The sequence below is a fragment of the Suillus plorans genome (genome assembly GCF_016647745.1).
Source record: "Suillus plorans strain S12 chromosome Unknown HD556scaffold_4, whole genome shotgun sequence".
Taxonomy (NCBI): Eukaryota; Fungi; Basidiomycota; class Agaricomycetes; order Boletales; family Suillaceae; genus Suillus; species Suillus plorans.
In genome coordinates this window covers 302,768-326,317 of record NW_024537388.1, presented here as the reverse complement: position 1 = coordinate 326,317, position 23,550 = coordinate 302,768, and the positions used below count along the sequence as shown (strand labels likewise).

Sequence of the window (23,550 nt, the reverse complement as noted above, 5' to 3'; positions counted from 1 at the left end):
CATGCCCGATTTACAAAGCCCGCGGCACCGCTGTTCAAACATTCACAAATACTCTTCCCCACAATACTTACTATCATGATCTAGGAAAATGCGTTTGACTTTTATAACAGATGAACTTTAGAATACAAATGGGTGATTGAGTAATAACAAGGTAAATGAAGTCAGACAGATGGAAGTCCAGAACAAAGTTATTATACACCGATGGCGACTTCGAGGAAAGGTGTCAAGAGCGACAGAGATCCAGCCGAACACTCGACCAGCGGCCATTGGGAAGACGGGCTCCTTGATTTTGCTTCTATGAGGACAATGGGGGTGGGCGGGAAAAGGTCAAGAAACTATCCGAGTGGGTGGGGAATATTGTCCGGCCTTGCTGAAAGTCTGCCATACTAGGAACATAAGATCGGACTTCTGCAGAAGAGTCCTGCTGCAGATGATCTATCATGTCAAAGATTCGCCGGGGCACTACGGATGTGACGCGCAAAGCGTTTTCTAGTGCAGAGTGAGAAATGCGGTGCAAGGTGTAAAATCAAAAACATACCAAGTATCGACGCAGATAAACGAGCAACGCCAATGCGAACGCCCACTATGCTATCATTGCTTAACCGCTCGAGAGTGTGCCATCTTGCATCATCCACTAAGATTGATAGCCCACCTGCTGAGGATACTAAAGCCTGCTGACATGCAACAAACCTGTAGAACAATGTAAAAGGCTGAATGAAGTAGAGGATACACCTACGTCATTCGTCTTCGAAAAATTGGAGAGTTAGCTAGCGAAAGTATATCTTCGTTGACCAAATTGAGCGTAGCTCTCCAGACGTCGTGCGGTGCTATTCGACAGATCTTCAGAGCAGGACGAAGTCCTTGTTAATCAGAACCACTGTTTGTCAAGTCTCCACGCACCACAGAGATAGCAGTCTCCCTCACTGCACCAAAGTCGTCTTCAAGCGCTTTTTTTAACAGTGCACGTATGTTATCAGGTCGTTCAGGTCCGCCAGCGAGGTCAGCGATAATCTTGATGACGCCTTCACGTGCTCTCCAATTGCGCAAACAGCCTTCCTCCCATACATTGAGCAGACCAGCGATCACCTCATTCCTCGCCCTTCCTTCGCCCAAAGCCTCAACGAAGAGAGGGACAGCCTCAATTGCTTTGAATTTAATCTCATGATCGTCATCAGATCGCATTGCATCCCACCACAGGCTCATCATATCTCGTTGAGCATTGTCTGGTCCGACGATCTTGGCTAATTCACCCAGACTAGCAGCTAATGTCCGCCGGACTTTAGGTGAGCGGTCCTGCGCGAGTGTGAGGTATAGTCCCCGTAGCTCTCCCCATCGCGCTCTGCCAAGGGTAACTGCTACTGCAGGAAAGTTAAATGCACACGCAAGCGGACGACCCGGGTCGTCATCAATTATCAACACCGGAGCATTCGCTGCACGAACAAGAAAAGTATTTGGTTAATCATCACACATGATGGACGAATCATCAATACGCACCAGACAGTACCTGTAATGGCGATCGTCGAGTAGGGTGTGCATAACGTTCTCGTTGTGAGGAGTTATTGTCGATGCCAAGGAACAGTCGCAAAAGATCATCAGGTGGTCCGCGGTCATCGCCATAGAAGGTGTATACGACTTCCCCTAGAGCCTCCAGGACCCCAGTGCGGACTGGAGCAGATTCGTCTCGCGACAGAGGAATGATGGTAGAGACAGCAACTGATCGGCGCAAGCCTGATGGCAAACGTGACAAAAGTGCAGGCAAAGCAAAAAGGGAGGAGTGCCTCACGTGCCATGCGGGATCGGCACGTAGAGATTCAAACAACGGAAGCTACGGGAACCAGTAGTAAGAACATAGTAAGTCTGAGTGCAACGTACTCACGAGCGAGCCAATGATAAGCTCATCGGGGACGGCTTTTGCAAGAGCACCCAACGCAAATGACGCCTCTCTTCTGACCCAGTGAATAGGATCTCTTCCGACTCGTTCAACTTCTCTCACGAAAGCACGTTGAGTATCGACCCTCGGCGTGCCTGCATGACAAGAATTGTCGACAGAGTTATATGATGAAGTTGATATCATACGTACCCCCAGCAACTACGGCAGCAATGAGACTCATGCTTGAGAGTCGACCAACAGCAGCTTGCTCGCCAAGATCCATGTCTTGTCCGCCTTCATGCCCGTCCAACCCAGGATCTGAATGTGCAGATCCAGTGTGGGTCGTAGCGGACATCGAGTCGCGCTCCCAGGATCCCTCAGTGGGCTGCATTGGACTGTGTTGACCAGTATCCTCTAGCTGAAGAGATAATATAGTCATAGGTGATGTGTCCACTCTAATGACTACGGCTTCAGGATAGGGCGGGGGTACACCAACCGGTGGACTAGGAAGGTTAGAAAGAGTCGATGCCGTCGCCGAGCTGTGCGTCGCTGAAGACAAGGGTGTATGCGTGCTTGGAAAATACGGATTGACAGAACTGTTGCCTTGTAAAGAAGGATCTGGTTGAAGAACCTCTACCGCGGGTGTATACCACACTTCGTCCACATCTGTTTCGTCTTCACTTGGTTCAAGGCGTCCCATGCCTATCACAAGTTGCTGAATGACCTCTTCTTCGAACAGGGTCCTTTCGTGTCTCCCGAATAATCCGTAAGATAGGTCATCAGCGGGCTGGTCTCCTAGATCATCAGCCCTATGTATTCTTGCCAACAATTCAACAACGGCAGATCTCGCAGAGCCACTAACAACCCCATTTGAACTCAGGAGGAGCGTTGCTAGAATAGGAGTGAACGCCTGGACTGAGATTAACGTGACCTGATCGTCAGATTGAGGCTGAGGAGAATAATCGGCATTAGACGGGCCACCCGGCTCTTCGACCAAGTGACAATGCTACATGTGCAATGAAATTGAATGTCACAGGGTCAAGATTGATAATGAGGTAAACCGACCGTTAAAAACCACCACATGATGGAAACAAGTTCCGCTGACAGAGCCTCCTTCACTGCCTCATCTAGAAATATCATTCAAGCCGGAGAACCCCGGAACTATACGGCGAACACACCTTCATCGACAGACAAACTCGGAAGCAGCGGGAGGACATACTCGACAGCTTCTATAGGCGATACCTGCGCTAGGAATGCTGGTAGAGCATGTGAAATAAATACCCTGTGCACGATACTTTGTTCTCAGCAGTGTATAAGCACTACTACTACCCAAAGCCTACCTGTGATGCGCTGATCTACTACGAGAAAAAAGGTATATCTTTTCAAGGGTACTTAAACCCTCATCATCGAGGGTGAAATCTAGTGCAAAGTCAGGCGATGAAAGGGCCTCGGGTGGTGGTATTGTTTCGATTTCAACAGATGCGATTGATGGAATATTGATGAGTGGTGGTGATGGCGGTCTGGAGTTACCAAAGATAGGAACAGGCGGAGGATCTGGTGGTGGATCTTCACCTTGCGGAGAGGTAACAGGTGTGGAAGGAGCGGTATGGAAGGAAAGCGTGGGCGATAGTGGAGGCGAATCAGGAGAATTCTCACCCGGAGAAGGGGAAATAATGAGTGGTAGCGCAAAGGCGCCAAGCACCTGTGGATAAGTCAGATGTATACGAGAAAGAGGAATGGTTGTCCTTGCAGGAGCCGAAGGACGTTGATAAGCCTCCAAAACAGGTTCTACTGGTACATGTTCCTCTGAGGCAGGGTTGCTGTGTTGAATATCGACAAGAGACACTACATTACCCATGTTGGCTTAAGATACATTGAGGAAATAGAAAAATGATGGGGACGGACTTTGGAATAGGCCTTTCTATAAGACCCCTTGAGGAAGGACCGCGGGGAATGAAGTGAGGGGGACACGAGGACAACGGGCTGCCCAGTAAAAGAGCGAATTAAGAAATGACGCAAGGCCACAATGCAGCAAGTCAATCTTGGTTAGTTTAGCACACAAGTTCATTACAAAATAATACAAACGCATTACTGAAGAACTGCTTGCAGATGAGAGTTTGCACCGTGGTGAAAAGGTAAATTCACGGTGAATTTTCTATTAAGCAGCAGCAGCAGTAGCCCGGAGGATTGAGGTGTCAGCCAAAAGTCAGGGTGGGTACCGGAAGAGAACGCGAAGAATTACAAGAAAGGACAAGAAAGATGGAGAGAAGCCGAAAAGAACAAGAAGAGACCGGGACGGAAGAGAGCTCGAGGAAGACGCGAGATTGCACAAGTCGAATTGACACCGCGGAAAATGGGATCAAGTTTAGGCAAGTCCGGAGAATCGGAACAACAAACCTGTAAATTTCCTTGTGATGTCATCGTCCATATTAGTTAGCAAGGCACGTATTGACGTCACTTCCATGCGTGTTCCCCCGTATTCGATTACTTTCCTTCCTCACGATATCCGAATACCGATACATATACAAAATTGTTGATCCACATGCATACACATCCCCCATTTCATTCAATATACTAGCCTACTACTCATATTTTGTTCTCTCAGTTCACTAGCCCGGTCCTCGCCTCGTCCACGCGTCCAACGCATGTTTTTCGCGTCATACGTAACGTGCAAATTTAGTCGATAATGTGTCTGACTGCCAGATCAAAACTGCAGACTCACCTCAACATGCCAATGATATATGTCATACGCCCCGATGTAAATAGCGCAAACCATGTGCCTTGACTTGCCAGGGTTATCACACCAAAACCGACGACTAGGTCCTAGGACAGTGCACTCGCGTACTCTTGGCGAAGGTCCAACATTACTCAATTTGTTGTGCCATAGTGCTTTAATGACCCACTGACCTGATACACGAACATGGGCATAGGAGTCCTTCTCTCCACGATGTACCACCCACGCGTCGTCGTCGAGGTCGCCGCTTGCATGAGTCACGATTGAGGTCAACTATGGGCACAAGCGTGTGGGAACGACACACAGCGCAGCGCTGTCTTAGTAGGGCATCAAATTGCACGGCCATAGTGCACGGGTAATAGTAGTAAAGGGTGATCCAGAAGTCGGGTACAACAACACCCTTAAAAATGGTCTGCAGTGAAACTTTCACTTTCATTAAACATACTTGAAGGCCATTCCAGTGCCCAGGAACAAGCGTCATATGTGATTTGCATCAGGTCCGGAGATGGTCTGTAAGCTAACGGTGCGCCCCTTTGCAATAGTATCAGCGTCACTTGATATCATTCATGAATGAGCTACGCCATGCCTTGCCCCGGCGGTCAAGTCCCCGGTAAACCCGCGATGACCGATCGAGGTTAGGGTAAGATCATTTGCGATTCTGAACGGCATAGGCGCGGTGATTGAGTTCAGAGTATGGCAGGTAAAGAGGACGCATCTTGGGTGACAGGGAAGGCTTGTTGTCACACTGTGACACATCCATATTATACGCTACACTCAGTCCGACAATCGGTCGGCGAACAGGATAAACTTGTCACAGCTGATACGCTTCTGTCGGATGGAGCAAGGGATTATCCTGGAATGATTCTGGAGCATAAAAGGGTTTGAATGCCGTGCGCAATGATGCAATCGTGACGGTTGCCACTTGCCTGCCATCTGAACTTGAGAAAGACTATTATAGACCTCCTGTGTACCATGTTGGTTAGCCGAGGTAAGCGATGCCGCATTCTGCGGCAGGAGTAACAGATGCTGCGACTTGCCCTCACCCACCACAGTGGGTAGGGCAACATCGTGCACGAATATCACGCAATCGACAGACTCCTAAATCAGGTTGTGGTAACCAAAAAATTGTCTTAGATCTAGATCATACCTTGACATGTCGTTTGATTTGTGATGCGGATGGGCCAAAGCCTAAATGGCTGATAAGCTGAGGGTTTTGAGCTCTACTTTTCGAATGCAGTCAGAAAAGTGCCAGCGGAAGGCCACTGAACTTATCGTTATCAATGCCGTTTCAGGGCAGCTACTCTCCGAGCGCACCGTGACGAACCACCACTTTAATTCCTTTGAATCGACCAATCGGACACGTGAAAAAGGCGGATAATGATTCAACGGCGCGTCATGACGATGATCAGAAACCGGACAAATACATATGTGAAGAAAGATAAATCCAAAGATACCTAGGCAAATAAGTCCAACATAAACCCCGCCCAGCTGAGTGATGTAACATACATATCTCGTTGTCAAAGTATACGTGTATGTGAGAATTCTATTACAAACCAAGTTACAAACAGTACAACCCACAACAGATCGAGCGTCCTATAGCTGGCGGAGAGGTGACCGAGGTATCACAAGTGTCACAGTGTGGGAAGGGATGGATAGATGGGACGCAATAGATAGAAGACCAAGTATTATAAAGTAGCGGGATGTGGGACATGCTGATAATGCAGAGGCCAGTAAAAAAGAAATGTTAATGTGGAGCGACATATTGTCGGCACGTAGAGAGGCATCATGCAGTAGCCATCTTGGAAGCCACAGTGCGTTCGCTCTCTAGCTTCGCCTTGTTGCGCTCGAAAGCTTGCTGTCGACAATCCTCTAGGTTGTTACAATTATGATGTTCAGGTAAGCGATGCTGAAAAGGTTGCGATGGGTGAATTGCACACGACCTAATGGGCAATCTACTCACTGCGCCACAAAAATCTGCCCTGCAATGTGGGCACTGGCCAACTATGCGAAGAGCTGCAGAATTGCAAGGAGTCTCAGACTGGAATTGACAACGCTTCTTGGCAGGCATGGTGGTGGCAAGCGAGTGAGAACCTGTAAATGATTCACTATAAGCGCGAGATCAGATCAACACAGGGGAAACATACTGTGAAGAGTGGGGGGCGGGATACTCGAATACGCAACGATGGTGGTGGCAGGAGGGGAAGGTGAGGTGGAAGGTGTGTGTCGATCTTATAAGGCGCACAGCTTCGACGACGCGTCAGCCATGTAACTGCTAAGCCTCCCAAAATAGCCGCCAGCACGTGGCATGGAGGGGCAAAAGGCACACTGCGGGAGTCCGAATCGGCGAACTTTACTCTGGCGATCCGGGTCTACATAACACAAGGATAAAAGGAGCTTGCTGAGAGCCACCGGTGGTAACAAGAGAGTGAATGAACCCAAGTATTCTAGCATCGGATCGGCCACATCACACAAGCCAACTAAAACAGTCGAAAATCACGGGCAGTTACTAAGAGCCCGTTCAGCAACCCAACTTTACGAATACTATCCCCCAAGTACTTGTACAGTATGCTGAGGTCACAGACGTGGCTCCGGTACTCCTCTGGTGTCTGGATTAACAAGTGTGTACGATGGCACCGGTGTGAAAGGTATGGCTCTTCGAAGCGCTGGACCGGTGCTGCAGTGCATGATGTATGGCATAACGATGGGAATCACGGCACCATTGCCTGTAGGCTGTGCCACTGAAATTTGAGTGACGTGGCGGCACTGCGATAGGGCCATGTCACTGTTGAATGGCGTAAATGTGTTACTCAGGCTGGAGTCAGGCAGCCGCAGAAGCTACCGGCTCCCGGTCGGATGCTCGCAGCGAACATGTTGCGGGCCCCATCCCAATCCCCGCTCAGAGTCGAATGTTATGTAGATTCCTCAGGTCTGCCTTGTTACAAAGTGTTAATGAAGGAATGAGAGATAAGTGCACATGGAATATTGTACTTGAGTTCGAAATGAGGCTGGGACTCGCGAGACACGTGGCCTTGAAGACACGCTGTGCTTGATGACATGGTGCTCAGAAGAGAATGGTACATCAGGACTTCTGAGAGTCTTGGGGTCATGAAGGAACCATGGGGTTGATCAACATGGTTGGAACTTGGGAAGTACAACACAGGCAATAGAGAAAATCTAGTGCAGTTGGAACACGGAAGATATGATAGCAAATACATTGAAGACATAGACAATGACATGTATGTTCAAATAGTAGACCTAAGGAGTACTATGGCTGATTGTAGGCTAGCTAGCGCTTGAGGAAGCAAGTACTCACGAGAGAAAAAGCAAACTTTATTTGTAAATCCCCATAATGTAGCATCCTTCGTTGACGATGGCTAATAGCCCGATGAAGGGATAGACTCGTGAGGGATACACATGGCCAGGCTGTTGACGAGCAGGTTACAAAAAGTAATTCGGATACCGGGAGTCGAACCCGGGGCCGCTGTGTGAAAGACAGCAATGTTAACCGTTACACCATATCCGATGTGTCATAAGTCCTCGACATTGCACATATGAATTAGCATCGTGAGTTAAAGCAGTTGCCGCATCTGTGAGAGGAACAACTTTTGTCTAACTTCAATATAAAAGGTCTGTCTAGGAGAGACTTCACCGTGGGTTGCCCTTTTCTCTGTCAACACACGATGACCGATCAACCCACAAAACAAAAACTATGGGGCGGGAGGTTTACAGGCAAAACGGATCCTCTGTACGCATCTGACTCACGATGAATTACTGATATTCTGATGGTCTCGAAGGATGCATGCGTTTAATCAGTCCCTCAAGTATGATCAGAGGATGCATGCTGCCGATATTCGTGGATCAATTGCGTATGCAAAAGCTCTTCGACGTGTTGGTCTTATTACCGAGGAGGAAGAAGTCAAAATGACTCAAGGTTTAGATGCTGTCGGTCGAGAATGGGCAACTGGTCAAGTACATACCTCATTCATAAGGCACTCGATCCTGTGTTTCATTAGATAACCTTGCGTCACAGTTCCGACCTGCCCCTGATGATGAGGACATCCATACTGCAAACGAACGCAGACTAAGCGAGCTGATTGGCCCACTCGGCGGAAAACTTCATACTGGACGGTCTCGCAATGATCAAGTGGCGACCGACATGCGCCTTTGGCTTCTCGGTGAAGTGGATGACATACAATCCAGTCTCAAAGGTCTCGTGCGCATCATGGTAGAGCGTGCAGACAAGGAGAGAGATATTCTGCTCCCTGGGTATACCCATCTCCAAGTAGGTGCATGCTTCTCATACGAGGGGGCCACTCACGATGAGGCAGCGAGGACAACCTATCCGGTGGTCACACTTCCTGTTGTCGCACGCCTTTTCGTTCCGCAACGATCTTGAGCGACTTTATCAACTCATCCCGCGTATTTCCGTTCTACCTTTGGGAAGCGGTGCCCTAGCTGGCAATCCATTCTCAATCGATCGTGAATTTCTTGCCAAAGAACTGGGGTTCGCTTCACTTGCCGAAAATAGCATGTGGGGGGTCGGCGATCGCGACTTCATTGTCGAATTTTTGATGTGGTCAAGCCTCACTATGATTCACATGAGCCGTCTGGCTGAGGATTTGATCATATATTCCACTGCCGAGTTTGGCTTCGTCACTCTCAGCGATGCATACAGGTATGGGTTTATACGGACGGCAGTCTGAGACGTCATTTTACCTTGCGCGTAGCACTGGCTCGAGTATGATGCCCCAGAAGAAGAACCCAGATTCTCTTGAATTATTGCGAGGAAAATCTGGGCGCATCTTTGGAGATGTACGTCATGTGGTATTGTGATGCAATTCATCTTCACGAGCACAACCACTTTCCTAGATGGCAGGATTCATGATGACGCTGAAGGGTCTACCGTCGACATACAATAAGGATCTTCAGGAAGACAAAGAACCACTATTTGACACTGTCGACAACATTTCTGCATCGCTCAAGATCACGGAGGGTGTCATAGCGACTATGGAGGTCTGTCTGATCCCACTGTATTTCTATGGCACTCAATGACATGATGGTCAAACAGGTCCATGGCGAAAAGATGGAACGAGCACTGACTATGGATGTCCTCGCTACCGATCTTGCTGATTATCTCGTCCGGAAAGGGGTTTGTATTCTGTTGGGCTTACAGTTATTACTTATTGACGACCAAATAGGTGCCTTTCCGCGAGACCCATCACGTTTCTGGCCGTGCTGTTGCTTTGGCCGAGGCTAGGAAATGCCAGTTGAATGAATTGTCTGTCGAGGACTACAAGGGTCTACATGAAAGGTTCTCTGACGATGTGGTCGAAGTCTTCAACTTCGAAGCTAGCGTTGAGAGAAGGTCATCTATTGGTGGACCAAGCCGCAAGACGCTGGACAGGCAGATCGCAGTCCTGCGAGCAGCGCTTGGCCAAAAATAGTTCCGAAATCTGTACATTTGGTCATTTTGATGTCAATCGCCGTGACTTCAATAATAAAATAAGAGCCTTGTAACTGGACCCTGAGACCCGTACAACCGTCGAACCTGTGTCTGCCAGAGCGCCAAGCTGATCCACTAGCACAATCCTAGAGTACTGCATTTGTGGTCTTTTTTTTTATAATACAACTACATCCGGCTGCGACTTGTGGCTGTACTCGCTTCTTCGCGGTTCGTTTCACCACTCATCTTACTCCAGCGAGCACTCATCCAACATCGGGAGACCGCAGCTTAACGTGTTCATCTACGCAATTATATATTATAAGCAACTCTAAATTCACCTCACCTTGATTTTTCCAAAACACGCCTACCTTCTCTTGACGACATAACATGGATAGGTTGGCGGCAATGAGAGTACGTTTCTCCTTTTTTCACATCAGGAATGCGTAGTTGACGTATTCTGCACTACAGGCCCAGCAACAGGGCGGGTGAGTTTGCTTGTCGTCCAAATTCATACGGGTTCTTCTGACTTGACGGGATTACAGTATTCCTGGCTACCAAAGACAAAACCCATATGTTAGACAAGACGACCATGCGTACGAAATGGCTGACGTGCGGGATAGCTCAACAAACCTGACTTCGGGAGGCGACAGCATGTCAGATTTTTATGCCGAGGTAAACGCTTTTCGTGGTTGCGGTTAGCCAACTAATGTGTTGTAATTAGATTTCATCCATTCAAGACACTATCAAGACTTTCAACGCCAACGTTTCTCGCATTGACGAGTTGCACTCTCGTTCACTGAACAACACAGATGATGCTGCTGCGCAACGCAACGCTTCTCAGCTAGAAGAGCTCGTGGAGGATACCAGTGCTCTGAGTGCAACACTCAAGCGCCGTGTAAAGGATTTGGAGAGGCAGGGAGGCAGCGGACGTGATGGCCAGATCCGCAAACAACAAGTGTGCCGCTTTTTACAGTAGCAAAGGAGTGACTAAATTGTCTCCTAGACGGCTCTCGTCAAGTCGAAGTTCGTTGATGCCATCCAATCCTATCAGACTGTTGAGCAACAGTATCGCCAAAAGTACAAGCAGCGAATGGAGAGACAGTTCAAGATTGGTGGGATGAATCCATTATTCTTTGTCCGTCACTCATAGTCAACAACCTTTAGTTAAGCCAGACGCTACGCCTGAAGAAGTTCGGGCCGTTGTGAATGACGAGAATGGGGGGCAAATATTCAGCCAAGCTGTGAGTGGCCTTATTCATTCTTTCCAACATAATCTCATTTGTGTACTAGTTGATGAACTCTAGCCGATATGGCGAATCAAGGGCAGCATACCGGGAGGTGCAGGAGCGACACCAGGACATCAAGCGCATTGAGCAGACCATTGCAGAACTTGCTCAGCTTTTCAACGATGTGCGTCCTGATGTTCTTAGTCAAGTTGGCTGTTAATCTCTCGAAATCTTCAGATGAGTATGTTGGTAGAACAACAAGACGAAACTATCAACACGATTCAGGCAGCAGCAGAAATCGTCGAGAAAGACACGGAGGCTGGGTAAATGTTTCCCTTGGAATAGTTGTACAGTTTCTAAATGTTTCTGCAGCCTTCAACACACGGGAAAAGCTGTCAACTCTGCTCGCTCAGCCCGTAAAAAGCGATGGATCTGCTTCTTCCTGTTACTTCTCATCATCGCAATCATTGCCATTATCGTCGTCGTCGTTGTTAAGCAAAGTAGTGGCAAGTAAAACCTCTGTTTATGACTTGTCTGCGTTTGCCATCTCATGCTTATTCCACCACCTTATTTAATAACCTATCACTTCACTGGTTGTTCACGCTCTTTACTACATCTATTTTTTCTACTATCAGTCTACTGGACATTGCAATTGGGTTTCTATTGTTATAGTTTGCACAATGACATTGGTATTAAGACACTTTGAAAGACGGACCATGAAATTTGAAATCTAAACCTAAGCGCAGCAAGGATTATACTGCGAATGCGACACGCAAAGTTTACATTTCGACGGGAATCTTTTCAGGGTCACCGGTCAACCGGTCACCCACGAAGCTGTGATATGCTATGGCACCGAAACAACACATTTGGGACAAGGCGGCATGCGAAGGGTTGTACAAACAACAATTCGACTCTACTTTACACAACTTTATACGTACAATCCATGTAACCAGAGTATTTTGACTACCTGCGCTGGACAGCTGAGACACCAGACAAATGTAAAATATCGCGCAGACACCTACATAATACACATTGCCAATTACATGCACTAATGTGGACTACACTTGGTCTCTCCAACTGCGCCAGAGGTATCCAGTGACACCGCACGCCACGACAGCAACCGCAGTATACCATAAAAAGGTCGTACTCCAGCACTCAATGCCTTTACAGACAGCGCCATCACTCGAGTGGCTTGCGGCATTGAAGGCATAGAAGTATGAGAACGCAGGAGCACCGAGAAAAGGAGCGTAGGTTAGAATGCCAAAGTTGCGTCCGAGGTCGTCTATACCCCACGCAGACGACACCAGACTCGGTCTATAGAACAAGCCAGAGAGCGTCAACCGGAACATACTGAAAAAGGAACCAATGGAACATACAAAATTGTGAAAGCTGAACCGTAAGCGACCCCAGCGCCGATGCTAATAACCTGATGAGAGTGCTGATTAGGTTCAAAGTGTTGTCACTGACCTAAGAGCCCACAAGTCCACTGGTGACTTTACGCCGAGTACCATCCACAGATAAGTAAATGTAAGCACCAGTACCGAGAAGAAGAGAAATGCCACACGGCTGACATGGCGCTTGCGGGAGATACTTTGGGTACCAGATGCAGTGGCGGTGGGAGACACAAAGTCCGCCAAAGGTCCGACAACCAGACGAGAGAGTGTATTGGCAATAGAGAGAAAGCGGACTTGCGTTGCAGTTGCCACATCAGTAGATGGAGCTCCGATTGTGCTTGAAGTTTGTGATGCAAGAGAAAGTACTATTGTGCCAATGTTGGATATCACCATTTCGCTCTTACCAAGCCAGAATATCAGATCAATCCAGTGATATGAGAGAGCAAACTCACAGAACCTAATATCACAAACAATACAAATGCCAGGGCCCAGAAATAACGGTCTTTGACAAGGTCAACTACCGAACTATCCTTGATGGGGGAAGCAACGACAACGCCAGTCTCGACTCCAGCAGTACGACCGCGCTTTCCATGGAGAAGAGCTGTTTGCTCGTCAATGTGGACCGACTCTTCTGGATCCTCCAAGACAACACTTGGAGGATCTTCAGGGAGAGGTATAATATGGAGAGTAAAGGCACCGAATAAATGAACGGCACCGCAAAAAAGGGCCAGGAACTGTAAGAAGCGCGTGACATCAAGACCTTCGTCGGGATGGGAAAAGAACCTCGAAGCCAGTATTGATATAAACATCGGCGATAAGCCGAACAAGGTTATGCTCGTTCCAGATGCTATGCCGATGAAATCCGGGAAGTTCTTGCAGGCAGCGAATATGGAAGAGAAATATCTAGACAATGATAAATATCAAAACTCCTGAGAAAGTGAGCAACTAACGAGAAGGCAGTTCCAAGTCCCGCGATAAAGAAGTAGACGGTAAGATGATGGAATGTGGATGATGAAGGTACAGTGATATCATCTGGTGTGTTAGCAATTTCCTTTGCGAATAATCCAAAGCCTGTGAAGAACAAGCAACTGGCGATGATGGAACAGGCCCAAGGACCGTACTTGTCGACAACCTTGCCTATCATGGCTGCGAAGGGATATTGGCCCATCATCCCGCTGGAAAGCCGATTAGCTATTATTCAAGTTATGAGCTGAGATATGCTTACGCCAAAGCTATGGTCGTCAGTTGAGGTTGAGTCAACTTCAAGTGATCGACCAAAGCAGGTGACATGAGGGAAAATGTAAAAACACTTCCACCACAAAGTCTGTAATGACATAAATCAGCTCTGAGGCTGGACACGCGAGGGTAGTATGACAGACGCATTGGCAGCAATGGACACGCAAGCGAAGGCGAGCCGAACTCGACGCAAATGAGTACGTTGAGTCTGCGACTGTACAGAAAGAGGCATGTTATAGAATGTACTGGACGGTATTCCGTTGCATGTAATGGTTATTTGAATGAGAGGACCAACAATCAATGAGTGCCACGGCCAATGTGGTGCAGCTTGAAGTGCTTGATAGTTTAGGCTCCCTCCGATCGGGAAATTCCATGCTGCTCTTCTAACGGGTGGACATATATCAGCTCCATGCGACCTTGGTTTCTTCTATAGCATGATCATCACCAGCCTAGCTAGAGATCTTAACTTGTTCCAAAACTTTGCGTTATGTCTTCAAGTAATTAAGTAGTAAGTACACCAACAGCCTGAGAGCCTTCAAATTTCTTTTTATCGACTCATTCATTACAGGCGCACATCTCCACGCAATCAGCCTAATCGACTGCACTGGCAGTTGTGTATAAACGATCACATGAGTCCAGCTGGTTGCAACGTTGAGGATTTAATCGATCATGCATATTGTCCCGATTAATTTTCCCTGGGAGAATGACTTCGGTGTCCTGCATGTCGAAACCCGAAGTGGAAGCACTGGCAGCTTATTTCAAAGCACCAAAGGATACAACATTAATATTGCTCGCATTGAAGGATGACAAGAATGCTGATGCTGATGTGCTGGCGCAGTTGGACGATGACCTTGCATATTCATATTTAATTAGCTCTCTAGGTGCAGCCCATCCAATATTCGAGTTCGAACTTACTTCCATTAGTTTATCTCTTCCCTTTGACCCATAGCATGATCATCAGCCTAGTTGTCTTCGGGTAATTAAGTCTGTGTAACTGGGGAAATTTACGACAAGTACTTTGTACTAACGATACACCTTGTACAAATAGGGAACAACGAACAAAAGAGGTGTGTTAACACGAACGTCCACAAGCGAATTCTTCTTCGGAAGCCACAGCTTTTTGTTCACAGTCTTTCTTATATTCTGCGATGCATGTAGATATTCGCCTGTTCCCGTGCTTTCCAACGTCCCTCTCTCGAGCCACCTCTGGAGGTGTTCTCGTCTATACTTGACATTTTCTAATATCTTGCATTGTTTCATCGAACGCACGGACGGCTACGACAACAGTCATTGTATACATTTATCATGGATTTTTTTCCTGTATTTTTCAAGGTTAGGGCTGTAGCTTTCAGTTCGTGTCACTTCATTCGATCACTCCGGAAATGTCTGATCACCAGTCTGATCAGCCTGTATCATTCTCATTAGCCTTCTGTGGACTGTACTTCTTTCAGTCCAAGCTTACGCCCGCTGGGACATATCTGACCGCTGCAGTCGTAAGCAATCCAATCACAATATCATCGTGCTGAATGTCTGCTGAAATTAGACCCTTATTGATCAGGGTCGTTAACCGCTGTATTCCTCTTGACCAACGCGACAACGATCTTAATTTTACCTTTCCTGTGCGCAATTTTCACATTTGCCACATTAGCAGTACTTGACAAGTACTGCATTGCAGATTACTACTGGAATTTCGAGTGTGGTTAGATGCCGCTCGCCTATTATTAGTTGCAATAGGACAAATAGGTGAGGTACCTGTAAGCGGTTCTGTGACACCCCTTCATGATTTGTTTCCAGGATCTGCTGTCGCTTTCACTTACTGGAATCCTCAAATACAATGCCCAGATCAAAGTACGTCTGATACAGACACCTCAAATTCTATGTGCCGTTCTAATTTGACCTCAGCAACCGACCAGCAAGGTGTCTGCAAGTTGATCAATATTTACATGCTCGTGGGCTGTTGGATAATTCCTGTCATACGTCAGTTGCAAGCTAACCTTTCATGGATACAATTGCTTACAGCCTGCGTAGTTGTTTTATATGCTAGCTACTTTGCTGCCATGGTTTACCGCCAGTCGAGGATACCCGTGGCGGTTGATTCGCGTGAAAAAGTCTATACGGATACAGGGTCTCCTCTCGTGGTAGACCCAGAAATGGCGATTGCTTCTCCCCATCTTTCTGTTCTCGACATTCGGGCCTCGATGTCACCCCTTCGCACCGACTCCTTCTCACATCCGGAGGCAAATATTCCATCTCCGCTCACGGTCACTGCCATGCCACGTCGTGATTCACATCCGCAATCAGGAGCACTCGGTAAACAGTCTCCTCAGCGACACGTGTCTCTTGCGCCATCATTCGTTGATTCTGTACAGATTGAAAGTAATCCTCGCAGGTCGGGACGATTGTCAAAACCCTTACCACCTTGGTGCATGTAACTGTCATTGTAGTCCACTTAGATTTAACGTACTAGTAATCGAATCAATCTATTTGATACCGTAAACTTCGCATTGAAGCCCTATCACCCTAAGTAAGCTAACAAGATCTATTTAAAGATCCAGCTGCACTGGCAGTGCAAATATTGTCGCTAACGTTTAAAACGGAGAGAGCGGTACCACTGGGCGCAACGCTAACGTCCCACTCAAACCTTCATGAATACCGACCTATAGCTTCACTCAATTATACACTTTCGGGTGACTGACGACGAACATGATGAACTGGGACCCAGTTGCGACTAAAGTATGTGTCGTCTTTGTCCTTACCACACATCCATAATAAGTTCATGCTCCTTGCAGGTCTTACTACGATCAACATCGCAGCGTCTTGGTCAAATTCAAGAGAGAATAGACTCTCAAGGGCAAATCACACGACGTGACATTGCAACGTTATTGCAACAGAATAATACTGCTCTTGCACGCGCCAAGGCACAGAATCTCATACAAGATGATGCAAAAGGCGACTTATTGGAGGTGGTGGAAATGCACGTCAGCATGATCATCGAGTATCTTGGCGAGTTGGACGAAGGGTGCGTTTCCAAACCTTTTATAAAATCGTGCTACAGCTGATTGCAGCGACCATCCATTAGGCGTTCACCGAGCCCCATTCTTACAGAGGCTGCAGCCTCCATCATAGCTGCAGCTCCCAATGTTAATATTAAAGGTGAGAGACGAAGATTGTCTCAGTGATCGATTGTGCTCACGGAATCAAACAGAACTCAATGTTGTTAGGGATATGTTAATTCAACGCATGCACCATCATTTTTCTAGTTCACCCAATAGCCTTGAAAACCACGTCCCTTTGCGTGCAAGTATTTCTTTAGTTTCTGTACTCGTTTATTAACTCCTTATTAGGTCATGCAATTACTACACCCATCAACCCCTTCTGCATCCCAGATAAATAACTGTCTGACAAATGTATCAAAGGTGTATCATGTAAACTGGGCTGCAGACCCTCCCCGGCAGGATATGTGTGTGTTTTCTAGTTCTTTGTGAGACGAGCTGAACGTCCGAGTTAGCTTGAATTTGATCTCAGAAATTTTGGATCCGCAAGGTTCACCCATTGTTGACCTACCTCGTCTGCGGAGGCTGTGTTCGCAAGGTAAGTAACTACAAATCGTCATGGAGTAATATCCAATGCGATTTGCCAGGGTTACCCGATGAACCTCCATGGCTTAGGCCTAGGATATGGAAGTACGTGAAAGCCAGCGTGTCTGACCTCTGACTGACCTAACTTGCAATGTAGGCTTTTACTGGGCACTGTTCCGGTCTTGAAGTCAACATGGCAAAAAGAAAATCGGAAACAACGAGACAGCTACTATGTATGTGTTGCTCATGTCTCGGAACGCAAGCTGATACATTGACTAGGATCTCGTTCGCCGTTTGTTATCACCATTTTATGACATGCCAGCACCCACGAAGCCGCTGAGCAACACGGATACGACGCTAATGAAAATATCTGAATCTCTATTTCGTCTTCCCCCTGAACTCTTCGACACGCTTGACATAGGCACAAACTGCCCAACTCTGTCTCCGTTAGATGAAAATGCTGATGAGACAGAAAGGATTGGGTGTGCTCATCTTCTTGACGCGCGACTGCAGGTCCTCCACGGACAAATTTCCGCATCGAACCCCGCAGGTATTCCCGAAATTCGCCTTGAGCCTGACATTGGCACACTCGAACTGTCACAATTGCCGAGCATGGATTCCTGTGGACCAGGGGCATCCACCACACTATTACATGCTGGACCGTTCGGTGGTTCCAGCGCACATCCACAGCACATCTCAGCCCTCCTCCGTCTGCTGTATCTGCATTCATGTATAAATCCAGCAAACCAATCTCCAGACATTCCCTCCTTACTTGTACCGTTGTACGCTGTTCTTATCAGGGAGGTGGAACCGGAAGATTTAGCCCACGCTGAAGCAGATACATTCTGGTTATTCGAAGCTCTCGTTGGGGAGTTTTCAGAACTGGCAGATCAGGAAGGTGGTAAAGTCTGGATGAAGAAATTCAGCGATCGATTAGCACAAGCTGACGGAGAACTTGCTGCGAGCCTGGTATGTGTTCCTCTTAGCGAATTATGGACTCCCCTCAACTCTAGATGTAACAGCACACCAAAGGCTTGGATCCTTTGCTTCCACATTACTCCTAGTATGATGCGCTCTCTTATCTGACATTTCATGGCTTACACAAGCTCGCAGTCGTTGGCTTGCACCTCTCTTGTCGCAAACACTTCCTCTTACCTCCCTCCTGCCCGTATGGGATGTGCTTTTCTCCTACCCAATGAGAACTCGAGATGAGAACCATAAACTCGATGCCCTCGTTGATATCTGCACAAGTCTTCTGATCCGTGCGCGCGCGCCGCTTTTTAGGTCAGTGAATCATTCATACAAATTGATGATTATATTGAATCCTTCTAGACTTGCAAAGCCTGGAGGTAAGTCTCCGGGACTGTGGGCTGAAGAGCATACTACTATTCGTCCTTCTTCTCCGCTTCGACCATGGGAGCTCAGCGACGCTTTCCTCGAGGGCATTGCTCTTTTGCAATCCTATCCAATTGATGCAGCTGGTGGTATCGACCGAGTCTTGCAAACCGCACACGATTTGGCCCAAAGGCGCATCGAAGAAAATAGACTTTCGAAGTCAGACAATGTCACCCTCGGTGCTCGGATCAAAGCCACCATGTGGAAGGGGTTTACAAACCAAGTTGCTGATGCTGATGAGGAGGGAGAGGAGGAAGAGGAGGAAGAAGAAGACTCGAGTTCGGATGAAGAGAGCTCCCATGAAGATGGCAATGAGACAGAAACTCCGGCTGCTCCAACCCTGACTTCGCGTCTCGCCAATACGGTTTGGAGAGGGATCACCAATCAAAGCTCTATGGAAGATCCACCATCTCCACCATCTCCAACTTCCCCGCTACAACCACAGTCACCACCGCTCCCTCATTCCCCTCAGAGTCCCCCAGAGCAAATCACTTCAAACCCATCCCTAAGCCCACCGCCTGCAAGTATCTGGGGTTATGCTGGAAAACTCAAAGACTCTGACACCGTTGCGGCTTTTGCGAAAGTAAGCACAAATTGGCGTGCCCGAGCGATGGATGCATGGAGCAGTCGACGCAATAGCGTGACATCGAATGGAGATGCATCGTCACCGGTGATCGCGAAATCTGAGTTACCACCCTCAGTTCCGGACAAGTGGTCACCACTGAGAGATGGTATTAGCCATTCTGGAGATAGGAGTAGAGGGGGCTCGCTTTCTGGTAGCAGTCGAGGGGCTACTTATGAAGAACCCCCTCGCCCAACATTCTTTCGATCGCCACGAGACAGCTTTTTGCCACTACCGCGCAGAGGAGGAACTTACACCGCTCCTCCGAGCCCGGAAGTCCAGCCTCAGCAGGAAGATAACTTTATGCACAAGGCGCAGGCCTCTCTGGCATCCTTGGCTGCTTTGAACTCCCTCACCGCAACGTCACGTACATCAGCCCCACAACAACCTCCCAGGGGTCCACCACGTCCTCTTCTTCTCAATTCAAGCTCTTTGATTACCGCGAAACCTCCGTTGGCCGCGCACTCGGATGGCGGGATGCCAATCAAACGGCGTGGCGAGTGGATGGATGTTGCGCGTAGTAAAGGACACGGACTGCGCACTGAGTCGGTGTCTTCGGTTTCATCGCAGTCGCCTTCTGATGCCCTTAGTGGAAAACCAAGCGTCGGCTCCAGATCTGACATCGAATCTGAGGGCAGAAGTCGGAAGGTGGCACTAAACCGCAAGTCGATATCGCCAATGGCACCCGCGTCCCGTGCGCCACGAGCTCCTTGGACAACTTCTCCTTTAAGCACGTCTGATGCAACGACATGTGATCCATCCACTAGAACCTATACTAGGTCCGCCGCTGAAGACAGCTCGTCTGACAGGGGCTGGTGTGCATATACTGCTGCCGATTCACCCACAACGGTGTCATCTCCGCCCATTCCTCCGACGCCTATCACCGCAATTCATGTTGAAGCAGGGAAAGTACGGGTGAATGGCGAAAGTCGGGAGAGCTCCTTTAGCGAAGATAGTATACCTCTGAGGCCACCTACACCAAGCAAGATTTCACTACGAAAAAAGACACCACCACCTCTACGACAAGATATAGACAATTCTGATTCGCAGGACTGGACACCCTCTAGGAATTCCCATATGCGCTCGAAGCGTCACCTTCCAAAACTACCCAGCCTGCGAACTCGGGACACCAACCTTCGGCCTAGTACTTCTGTGGCTGAGCACAAGAGCGTGAGCCCAAACTCGCTCGCCCCTCCAGAGTGGCCCGAGGAGCAAGAGATAGCCATGACACCTCGTGCTCCTGAATTTGGTTCCAAGGACCCCACATCAACATCCCCAAATTTCTCGTCGCATTCTCCACGTCCTAGGCGGAAGACATCCGGGGATACGGTGGGGCGTTCACGGAACATTTCGGGAGAATCGGTTGTTCGGCTTAGTAGATCTTCCTTCTATGAGGCGCGGGACACTAGAGATAGCGCTGCAGAAGAAGGGGACGACGAAGGCTACGATGACATTCTGAGCGCATATGAGAGTGAGGAAGGGAGTAGGGAGTAGATGTTGTCATGACTGTTCCTGTTGGTGGTACCAGCTAATGCGATAAACTATGAAAAACAGACCCAGAACGCTGCGTGAGTGAAAATTTTGGTTTTACTCGAAAATAGATGGTATATTATATGCAGGTATGCCTATTGTCCGTATGGTTGTAGAACATGAGCTCTTGCACCCCTTGGTATACTTCAAGGAGCACAGGAAAGTATGGTAAAATATTCTGAATCAAGGTAAAATTAGACTAGAGAAGGAAAAGATAGTATAGCAAATCGCTGACCTCAAATGCGACATCTAGAGCAATCTTGTCCGTGCTGGATCCGTGCACAGCAGCCAGATAATAGCGAATGTTCAATCTTCTTAAACCTTCATTTATGACGAAGTCTTCTAAAAGGGATACGTGAATAAATCGCCTAGACACGAAGAGCGGCTTTAGCAGAGGATATCCCCGATGCGTCTCGAGCTGTATACCGTAAGCTGGAAACACTAGCACAGATTCTGTTTCAAAAATGAGGAATGCACAGAAACCACTTTTTTTGAATATACCATGAAGAACTTGCGTACAACGGCAGTAGGTGGAAAACCCAAGTACCAGGACTACGAATGCACACGACATGGTGCTGTCACGAAACTACAAATTAGAGACTGTTAGCTTTCGGCTTTTAAGCTGGGGAACTTCGAGTAGGATACTAACTCTTGGCCATATGAATGAGATGACCAAAGGTAGACAAAGGTCGATCCATCCCCATGATGTCGCACCGCGAACAACATTCCCGCTTCCATCTCGAGCAAGTCGCCAGTTCTCAACACGATATTCCCGAAAACTAGGCCATTCTATGACAGATAACTCAGGATGACAGTCGGGTAAAGGTCTAGTCCGTTGCATTCATCGAGTTCGTTGAATAGCACAAGAAGATTCAAAAATGTAGTATAAAAGCGGGATCACCTCGTCGGGGTGTGAACCAAGCATGCACAAATAAAAGCGGCTACCATCACTTTACTGCAGATCTTCAAGTTACTGTTGGTCATCATAAAAAACACAACAACCGTACATCCCATGTGACAGCCAGTAACAGCCAGTACAAGGTGCACAAATTGCTACCATCCCCACAAACACATGACAGACATGTGTTGAGTTTGTCAGTCTCCATATAAGTCCGTGCATGCAGCGAGGTTTTATACATACTATTACCGGCCTTGTTATATTTGTATCACTCGGTAGATCCTTGTTTAGGTGATGAAATTCGATACATGCCACTACAATTGTTGTGACAATTGTGCTTCCTGGCAGTCCCTTGTGCGGGTAATGAACTTATACACATACTCCTACTAGTCTTGTCACCATATTGTGCGATAATTGTAGGCTCTGTTTGATCACGATAATGGCCACATCAAATTGCACTGTAGTAGCTACAGTACACTGGGCTATAGGCAATGAGCACGGAAGTAAAGTAGTAAGTAGAGATACGAATATGCGAAGGGAAAGTACTGAATATGAAAGTGACGATGCAAAGGTAGTCATGTGTATGATGTGAGCCAGCAGAGACAAGGGAAAAAGTGAAAGTGAAAGGCACACAATAACACATGACAGCGCTAGACAGTATGAGAGCACACGAGAGGGATCAAGAACATGCGAGAGCATGCAGGGATGGTGCGAGATGGTGCAAAAGGGTGGAGGAAGGTTTCAGAGGATGTGGGGGGATGCCGAAGGCTACCAAAGTTAGAAGACAAAAAGAAAAGATAGAACTTACATGTGTACGAGCTTTGGTTAGCTTAGGGAGTGAACAAAACAAGAAATTACCGTAGAGTTGAGTGCGGGAGATGCTAGCTAGCAGGTAAATGTGGGAATAAACTCACTCGAATGACGCAAAAGGGTGCAAGAGATGCAGTGAGGGACGACAAAATGTAAGAGGTGGCAGCGGCAGGGCGTAAGCTGTCACAATAGGGCGTGGTAAGCAGCGCAATGCAAGGAAGAGTCTCTGAGTAGTACTACTATTGATATTAAGAGAAAAACATAAAAGGACTTACAAGGGTGACGACAGCTGGTGAGGGAACATTATTAGCTAGAACATAACACTCGTGGCGGGAAAGAGGTAACGGTGTGGCCCACCGTGTGGGTGACACTTATGTGAGAAAAGTCTTAGAGATGGACAGATCTCGAAGTCGGAACTTCAAGCTCAAGCTTCGAGTTCGGGGCCCTATGAGGTACATAAATGACTTGGCAAAAATTATAATGTACGTGTCAAGTTGCTGTCGGCCGAATTCGTGGTCAAACTGCGGCACATCTTGGATCGGTACATGATGCATGCATATGCATGAGACCAATCACCATATGTATATAAGACCTATAGCTAGTATATATACATGTGCATGACATATACATGCAATCTTGATGATGCATACTTCTGCACTTCTGTTAATCACTGTACAAGCTTCGCACATTTCGTGTACAAGCTTTACATTTCGCCCATATCTGCTATGGCTTGCATACATGCTACGATCTCATGCATACCTCCACACTTCTGTTAGTTACTTTACAAGCTTCGTACCCTTCCGGTACAAGTTTT

At 47.6% G+C, this 23,550-nt stretch overlaps 8 protein-coding genes and 1 non-coding gene across 9 annotated transcripts; 4 read left to right on the top strand and 5 right to left on the bottom strand.

Annotated features, from left to right (window-relative positions):
- Nucleotides 1–79: 79 nt before the first annotated feature.
- On the bottom strand, nucleotides 80–4,241 carry HD556DRAFT_1329354 (armadillo-type protein). The gene is made up of 12 exons (XM_041301655.1): nucleotides 3,956–4,241; nucleotides 3,776–3,853; nucleotides 3,211–3,715; nucleotides 3,049–3,152; nucleotides 2,936–2,997; nucleotides 2,081–2,876; nucleotides 1,877–2,025; nucleotides 1,495–1,825; nucleotides 901–1,430; nucleotides 737–840; nucleotides 539–690; nucleotides 80–489 (listed from the first exon to the last, which is right to left on the bottom strand). Coding segments are annotated over exons 2-12 (2,928 nt in total). The 5' UTR covers nucleotides 3,777–3,853; nucleotides 3,956–4,241; the 3' UTR covers nucleotides 80–295.
- A 1,779-nt stretch (nucleotides 4,242–6,020) lies between these two features.
- HD556DRAFT_597243 (uncharacterized protein) lies at nucleotides 6,021–6,947 on the bottom strand. The gene is made up of 4 exons (XM_041311049.1): nucleotides 6,749–6,947; nucleotides 6,565–6,695; nucleotides 6,159–6,510; nucleotides 6,021–6,092 (listed from the first exon to the last, which is right to left on the bottom strand). Exons 2-3 carry the CDS (start codon nucleotides 6,670–6,672, stop codon nucleotides 6,388–6,390), a joined length of 231 nt encoding a protein of 76 aa, XP_041165988.1. The 5' UTR covers nucleotides 6,673–6,695; nucleotides 6,749–6,947; the 3' UTR covers nucleotides 6,021–6,092; nucleotides 6,159–6,387.
- Nucleotides 6,948–8,055: 1,108 nt separating this feature from the next.
- Nucleotides 8,056–8,127, bottom strand: HD556DRAFT_t22. The gene has a single exon. It is a non-coding gene; the product is annotated as a tRNA-Glu (tRNA).
- Nucleotides 8,128–8,284: 157 nt separating this feature from the next.
- HD556DRAFT_1226627 (putative argininosuccinate lyase) lies at nucleotides 8,285–10,048 on the top strand (the record flags this gene model as incomplete). The annotated part of the gene is made up of 8 exons (XM_041297091.1): nucleotides 8,285–8,349; nucleotides 8,399–8,573; nucleotides 8,635–8,886; nucleotides 8,933–9,279; nucleotides 9,332–9,416; nucleotides 9,474–9,617; nucleotides 9,673–9,753; nucleotides 9,803–10,048. 8 exons carry the CDS (start codon nucleotides 8,285–8,287, stop codon nucleotides 10,046–10,048), a joined length of 1,395 nt encoding a protein of 464 aa, XP_041165987.1.
- A 548-nt stretch (nucleotides 10,049–10,596) lies between these two features.
- On the top strand, nucleotides 10,597–11,787 carry HD556DRAFT_1227056 (t-SNARE; the record flags this gene model as incomplete). The annotated part of the gene is made up of 7 exons (XM_041297129.1): nucleotides 10,597–10,719; nucleotides 10,769–11,002; nucleotides 11,051–11,159; nucleotides 11,212–11,288; nucleotides 11,338–11,457; nucleotides 11,511–11,596; nucleotides 11,646–11,787. Coding segments are annotated over 7 exons (891 nt in total), but the record flags the coding sequence as incomplete, so codon positions are not given.
- Nucleotides 11,788–12,065: 278 nt separating this feature from the next.
- Nucleotides 12,066–14,284, bottom strand: HD556DRAFT_1329268 (MFS general substrate transporter). The gene is made up of 8 exons (XM_041301654.1): nucleotides 14,047–14,284; nucleotides 13,893–13,991; nucleotides 13,618–13,842; nucleotides 13,120–13,570; nucleotides 12,741–13,066; nucleotides 12,650–12,691; nucleotides 12,296–12,587; nucleotides 12,066–12,240 (listed from the first exon to the last, which is right to left on the bottom strand). The coding sequence occupies exons 1-7, from the start codon at nucleotides 14,133–14,135 to the stop codon at nucleotides 12,332–12,334; spliced, it is 1,488 nt and encodes a 495-aa protein (XP_041165985.1). The 5' UTR covers nucleotides 14,136–14,284; the 3' UTR covers nucleotides 12,066–12,240; nucleotides 12,296–12,331.
- A 684-nt stretch (nucleotides 14,285–14,968) lies between these two features.
- On the top strand, nucleotides 14,969–16,404 carry HD556DRAFT_1329256 (uncharacterized protein). The gene is made up of 7 exons (XM_041301653.1): nucleotides 14,969–15,254; nucleotides 15,310–15,396; nucleotides 15,462–15,522; nucleotides 15,579–15,646; nucleotides 15,698–15,751; nucleotides 15,806–15,880; nucleotides 15,932–16,404. Exons 1-7 carry the CDS (start codon nucleotides 15,209–15,211, stop codon nucleotides 16,333–16,335), a joined length of 795 nt encoding a protein of 264 aa, XP_041165984.1. The 5' UTR covers nucleotides 14,969–15,208; the 3' UTR covers nucleotides 16,336–16,404.
- A 68-nt stretch (nucleotides 16,405–16,472) lies between these two features.
- Nucleotides 16,473–21,110, top strand: HD556DRAFT_596842 (regulator of Vps4 activity in the MVB pathway-domain-containing protein). Its single transcript, XM_041311046.1, has 13 exons — nucleotides 16,473–16,636; nucleotides 16,693–16,922; nucleotides 16,983–17,056; nucleotides 17,109–17,200; nucleotides 17,248–17,363; nucleotides 17,412–17,494; nucleotides 17,544–17,586; nucleotides 17,639–17,714; nucleotides 17,761–18,450; nucleotides 18,504–18,544; nucleotides 18,595–18,765; nucleotides 18,814–20,043; nucleotides 20,089–21,110. The coding sequence occupies exons 1-13, from the start codon at nucleotides 16,607–16,609 to the stop codon at nucleotides 20,990–20,992; spliced, it is 3,780 nt and encodes a 1,259-aa protein (XP_041165983.1). The 5' UTR covers nucleotides 16,473–16,606; the 3' UTR covers nucleotides 20,993–21,110.
- Nucleotides 21,050–21,933, bottom strand: HD556DRAFT_596864 (uncharacterized protein). Its single transcript, XM_041311047.1, has 3 exons — nucleotides 21,678–21,933; nucleotides 21,264–21,614; nucleotides 21,050–21,206 (listed from the first exon to the last, which is right to left on the bottom strand). Exons 1-3 carry the CDS (start codon nucleotides 21,867–21,869, stop codon nucleotides 21,108–21,110), a joined length of 642 nt encoding a protein of 213 aa, XP_041165982.1. The 5' UTR covers nucleotides 21,870–21,933; the 3' UTR covers nucleotides 21,050–21,107.
- Nucleotides 21,934–23,550: the final 1,617 nt, after the last annotated feature.

What these genes read in the sequence shown, in the direction of transcription:
- HD556DRAFT_597243 (XM_041311049.1), bottom strand. Translation starts at nt 6,672, where the DNA reads ATGCCTGCCAAGAAGCGTTGTCAATTCCAGTCTGAGACTCCTTGCAAT. An exon ending in GGGCAGATTTTTGTGGCGCA is followed by an intron (nt 6,511 to 6,564) that starts GTGAGTAGATTG and finishes CAACCTTTTCAG; the next exon opens with CATCGCTTACCTGAACATCA.
- HD556DRAFT_1329268 (XM_041301654.1), bottom strand. Translation starts at nt 14,135, where the DNA reads ATGCCTCTTTCTGTACAGTCGCAGACTCAACGTACTCATTTGCGTCGA. An exon ending in CTGACGACCATAGCTTTGGC is followed by an intron (nt 13,843 to 13,892) that starts GTAAGCATATCT and finishes TCGGCTTTCCAG; the next exon opens with CGGGATGATGGGCCAATATC. An exon ending in GGTTCAGCTTTCACAATTTT is followed by an intron (nt 12,588 to 12,649) that starts GTATGTTCCATT and finishes CTTGTTCTATAG; the next exon opens with ACCGAGTCTGGTGTCGTCTG.
- HD556DRAFT_1329354 (XM_041301655.1), bottom strand. An exon ending in GGGAGACTGCTATCTCTGTG is followed by an intron (nt 841 to 900) that starts GTGCGTGGAGAC and finishes CCTGCTCTGAAG; the next exon opens with ATCTGTCGAATAGCACCGCA. An exon ending in ATTTTTCGAAGACGAATGAC is followed by an intron (nt 691 to 736) that starts GTAGGTGTATCC and finishes ATTGTTCTACAG; the next exon opens with GTTTGTTGCATGTCAGCAGG.
- HD556DRAFT_596842 (XM_041311046.1), top strand. Translation starts at nt 16,607, where the DNA reads ATGATGAACTGGGACCCAGTTGCGACTAAA. An exon ending in GGGACCCAGTTGCGACTAAA is followed by an intron (nt 16,637 to 16,692) that starts GTATGTGTCGTC and finishes TGCTCCTTGCAG; the next exon opens with GTCTTACTACGATCAACATC. An exon ending in CTTAGGCCTAGGATATGGAA is followed by an intron (nt 17,587 to 17,638) that starts GTACGTGAAAGC and finishes CTTGCAATGTAG; the next exon opens with GCTTTTACTGGGCACTGTTC.
- HD556DRAFT_1329256 (XM_041301653.1), top strand. Translation starts at nt 15,209, where the DNA reads ATGGATTTTTTTCCTGTATTTTTCAAGGTTAGGGCTGTAGCTTTCA. An exon ending in CATATCTGACCGCTGCAGTC is followed by an intron (nt 15,397 to 15,461) that starts GTAAGCAATCCA and finishes CTTATTGATCAG; the next exon opens with GGTCGTTAACCGCTGTATTC. An exon ending in ATCTTAATTTTACCTTTCCT is followed by an intron (nt 15,523 to 15,578) that starts GTGCGCAATTTT and finishes ACTGCATTGCAG; the next exon opens with ATTACTACTGGAATTTCGAG.
- HD556DRAFT_596864 (XM_041311047.1), bottom strand. Translation starts at nt 21,869, where the DNA reads ATGCAACGGACTAGACCTTTACCCGACTGTCATCCTGAGTTATCTGTC. An exon ending in TCTCATTCATATGGCCAAGA is followed by an intron (nt 21,615 to 21,677) that starts GTTAGTATCCTA and finishes TCTAATTTGTAG; the next exon opens with TTTCGTGACAGCACCATGTC. An exon ending in CTCTAGATGTCGCATTTGAG is followed by an intron (nt 21,207 to 21,263) that starts GTCAGCGATTTG and finishes ACCTTGATTCAG; the next exon opens with AATATTTTACCATACTTTCC.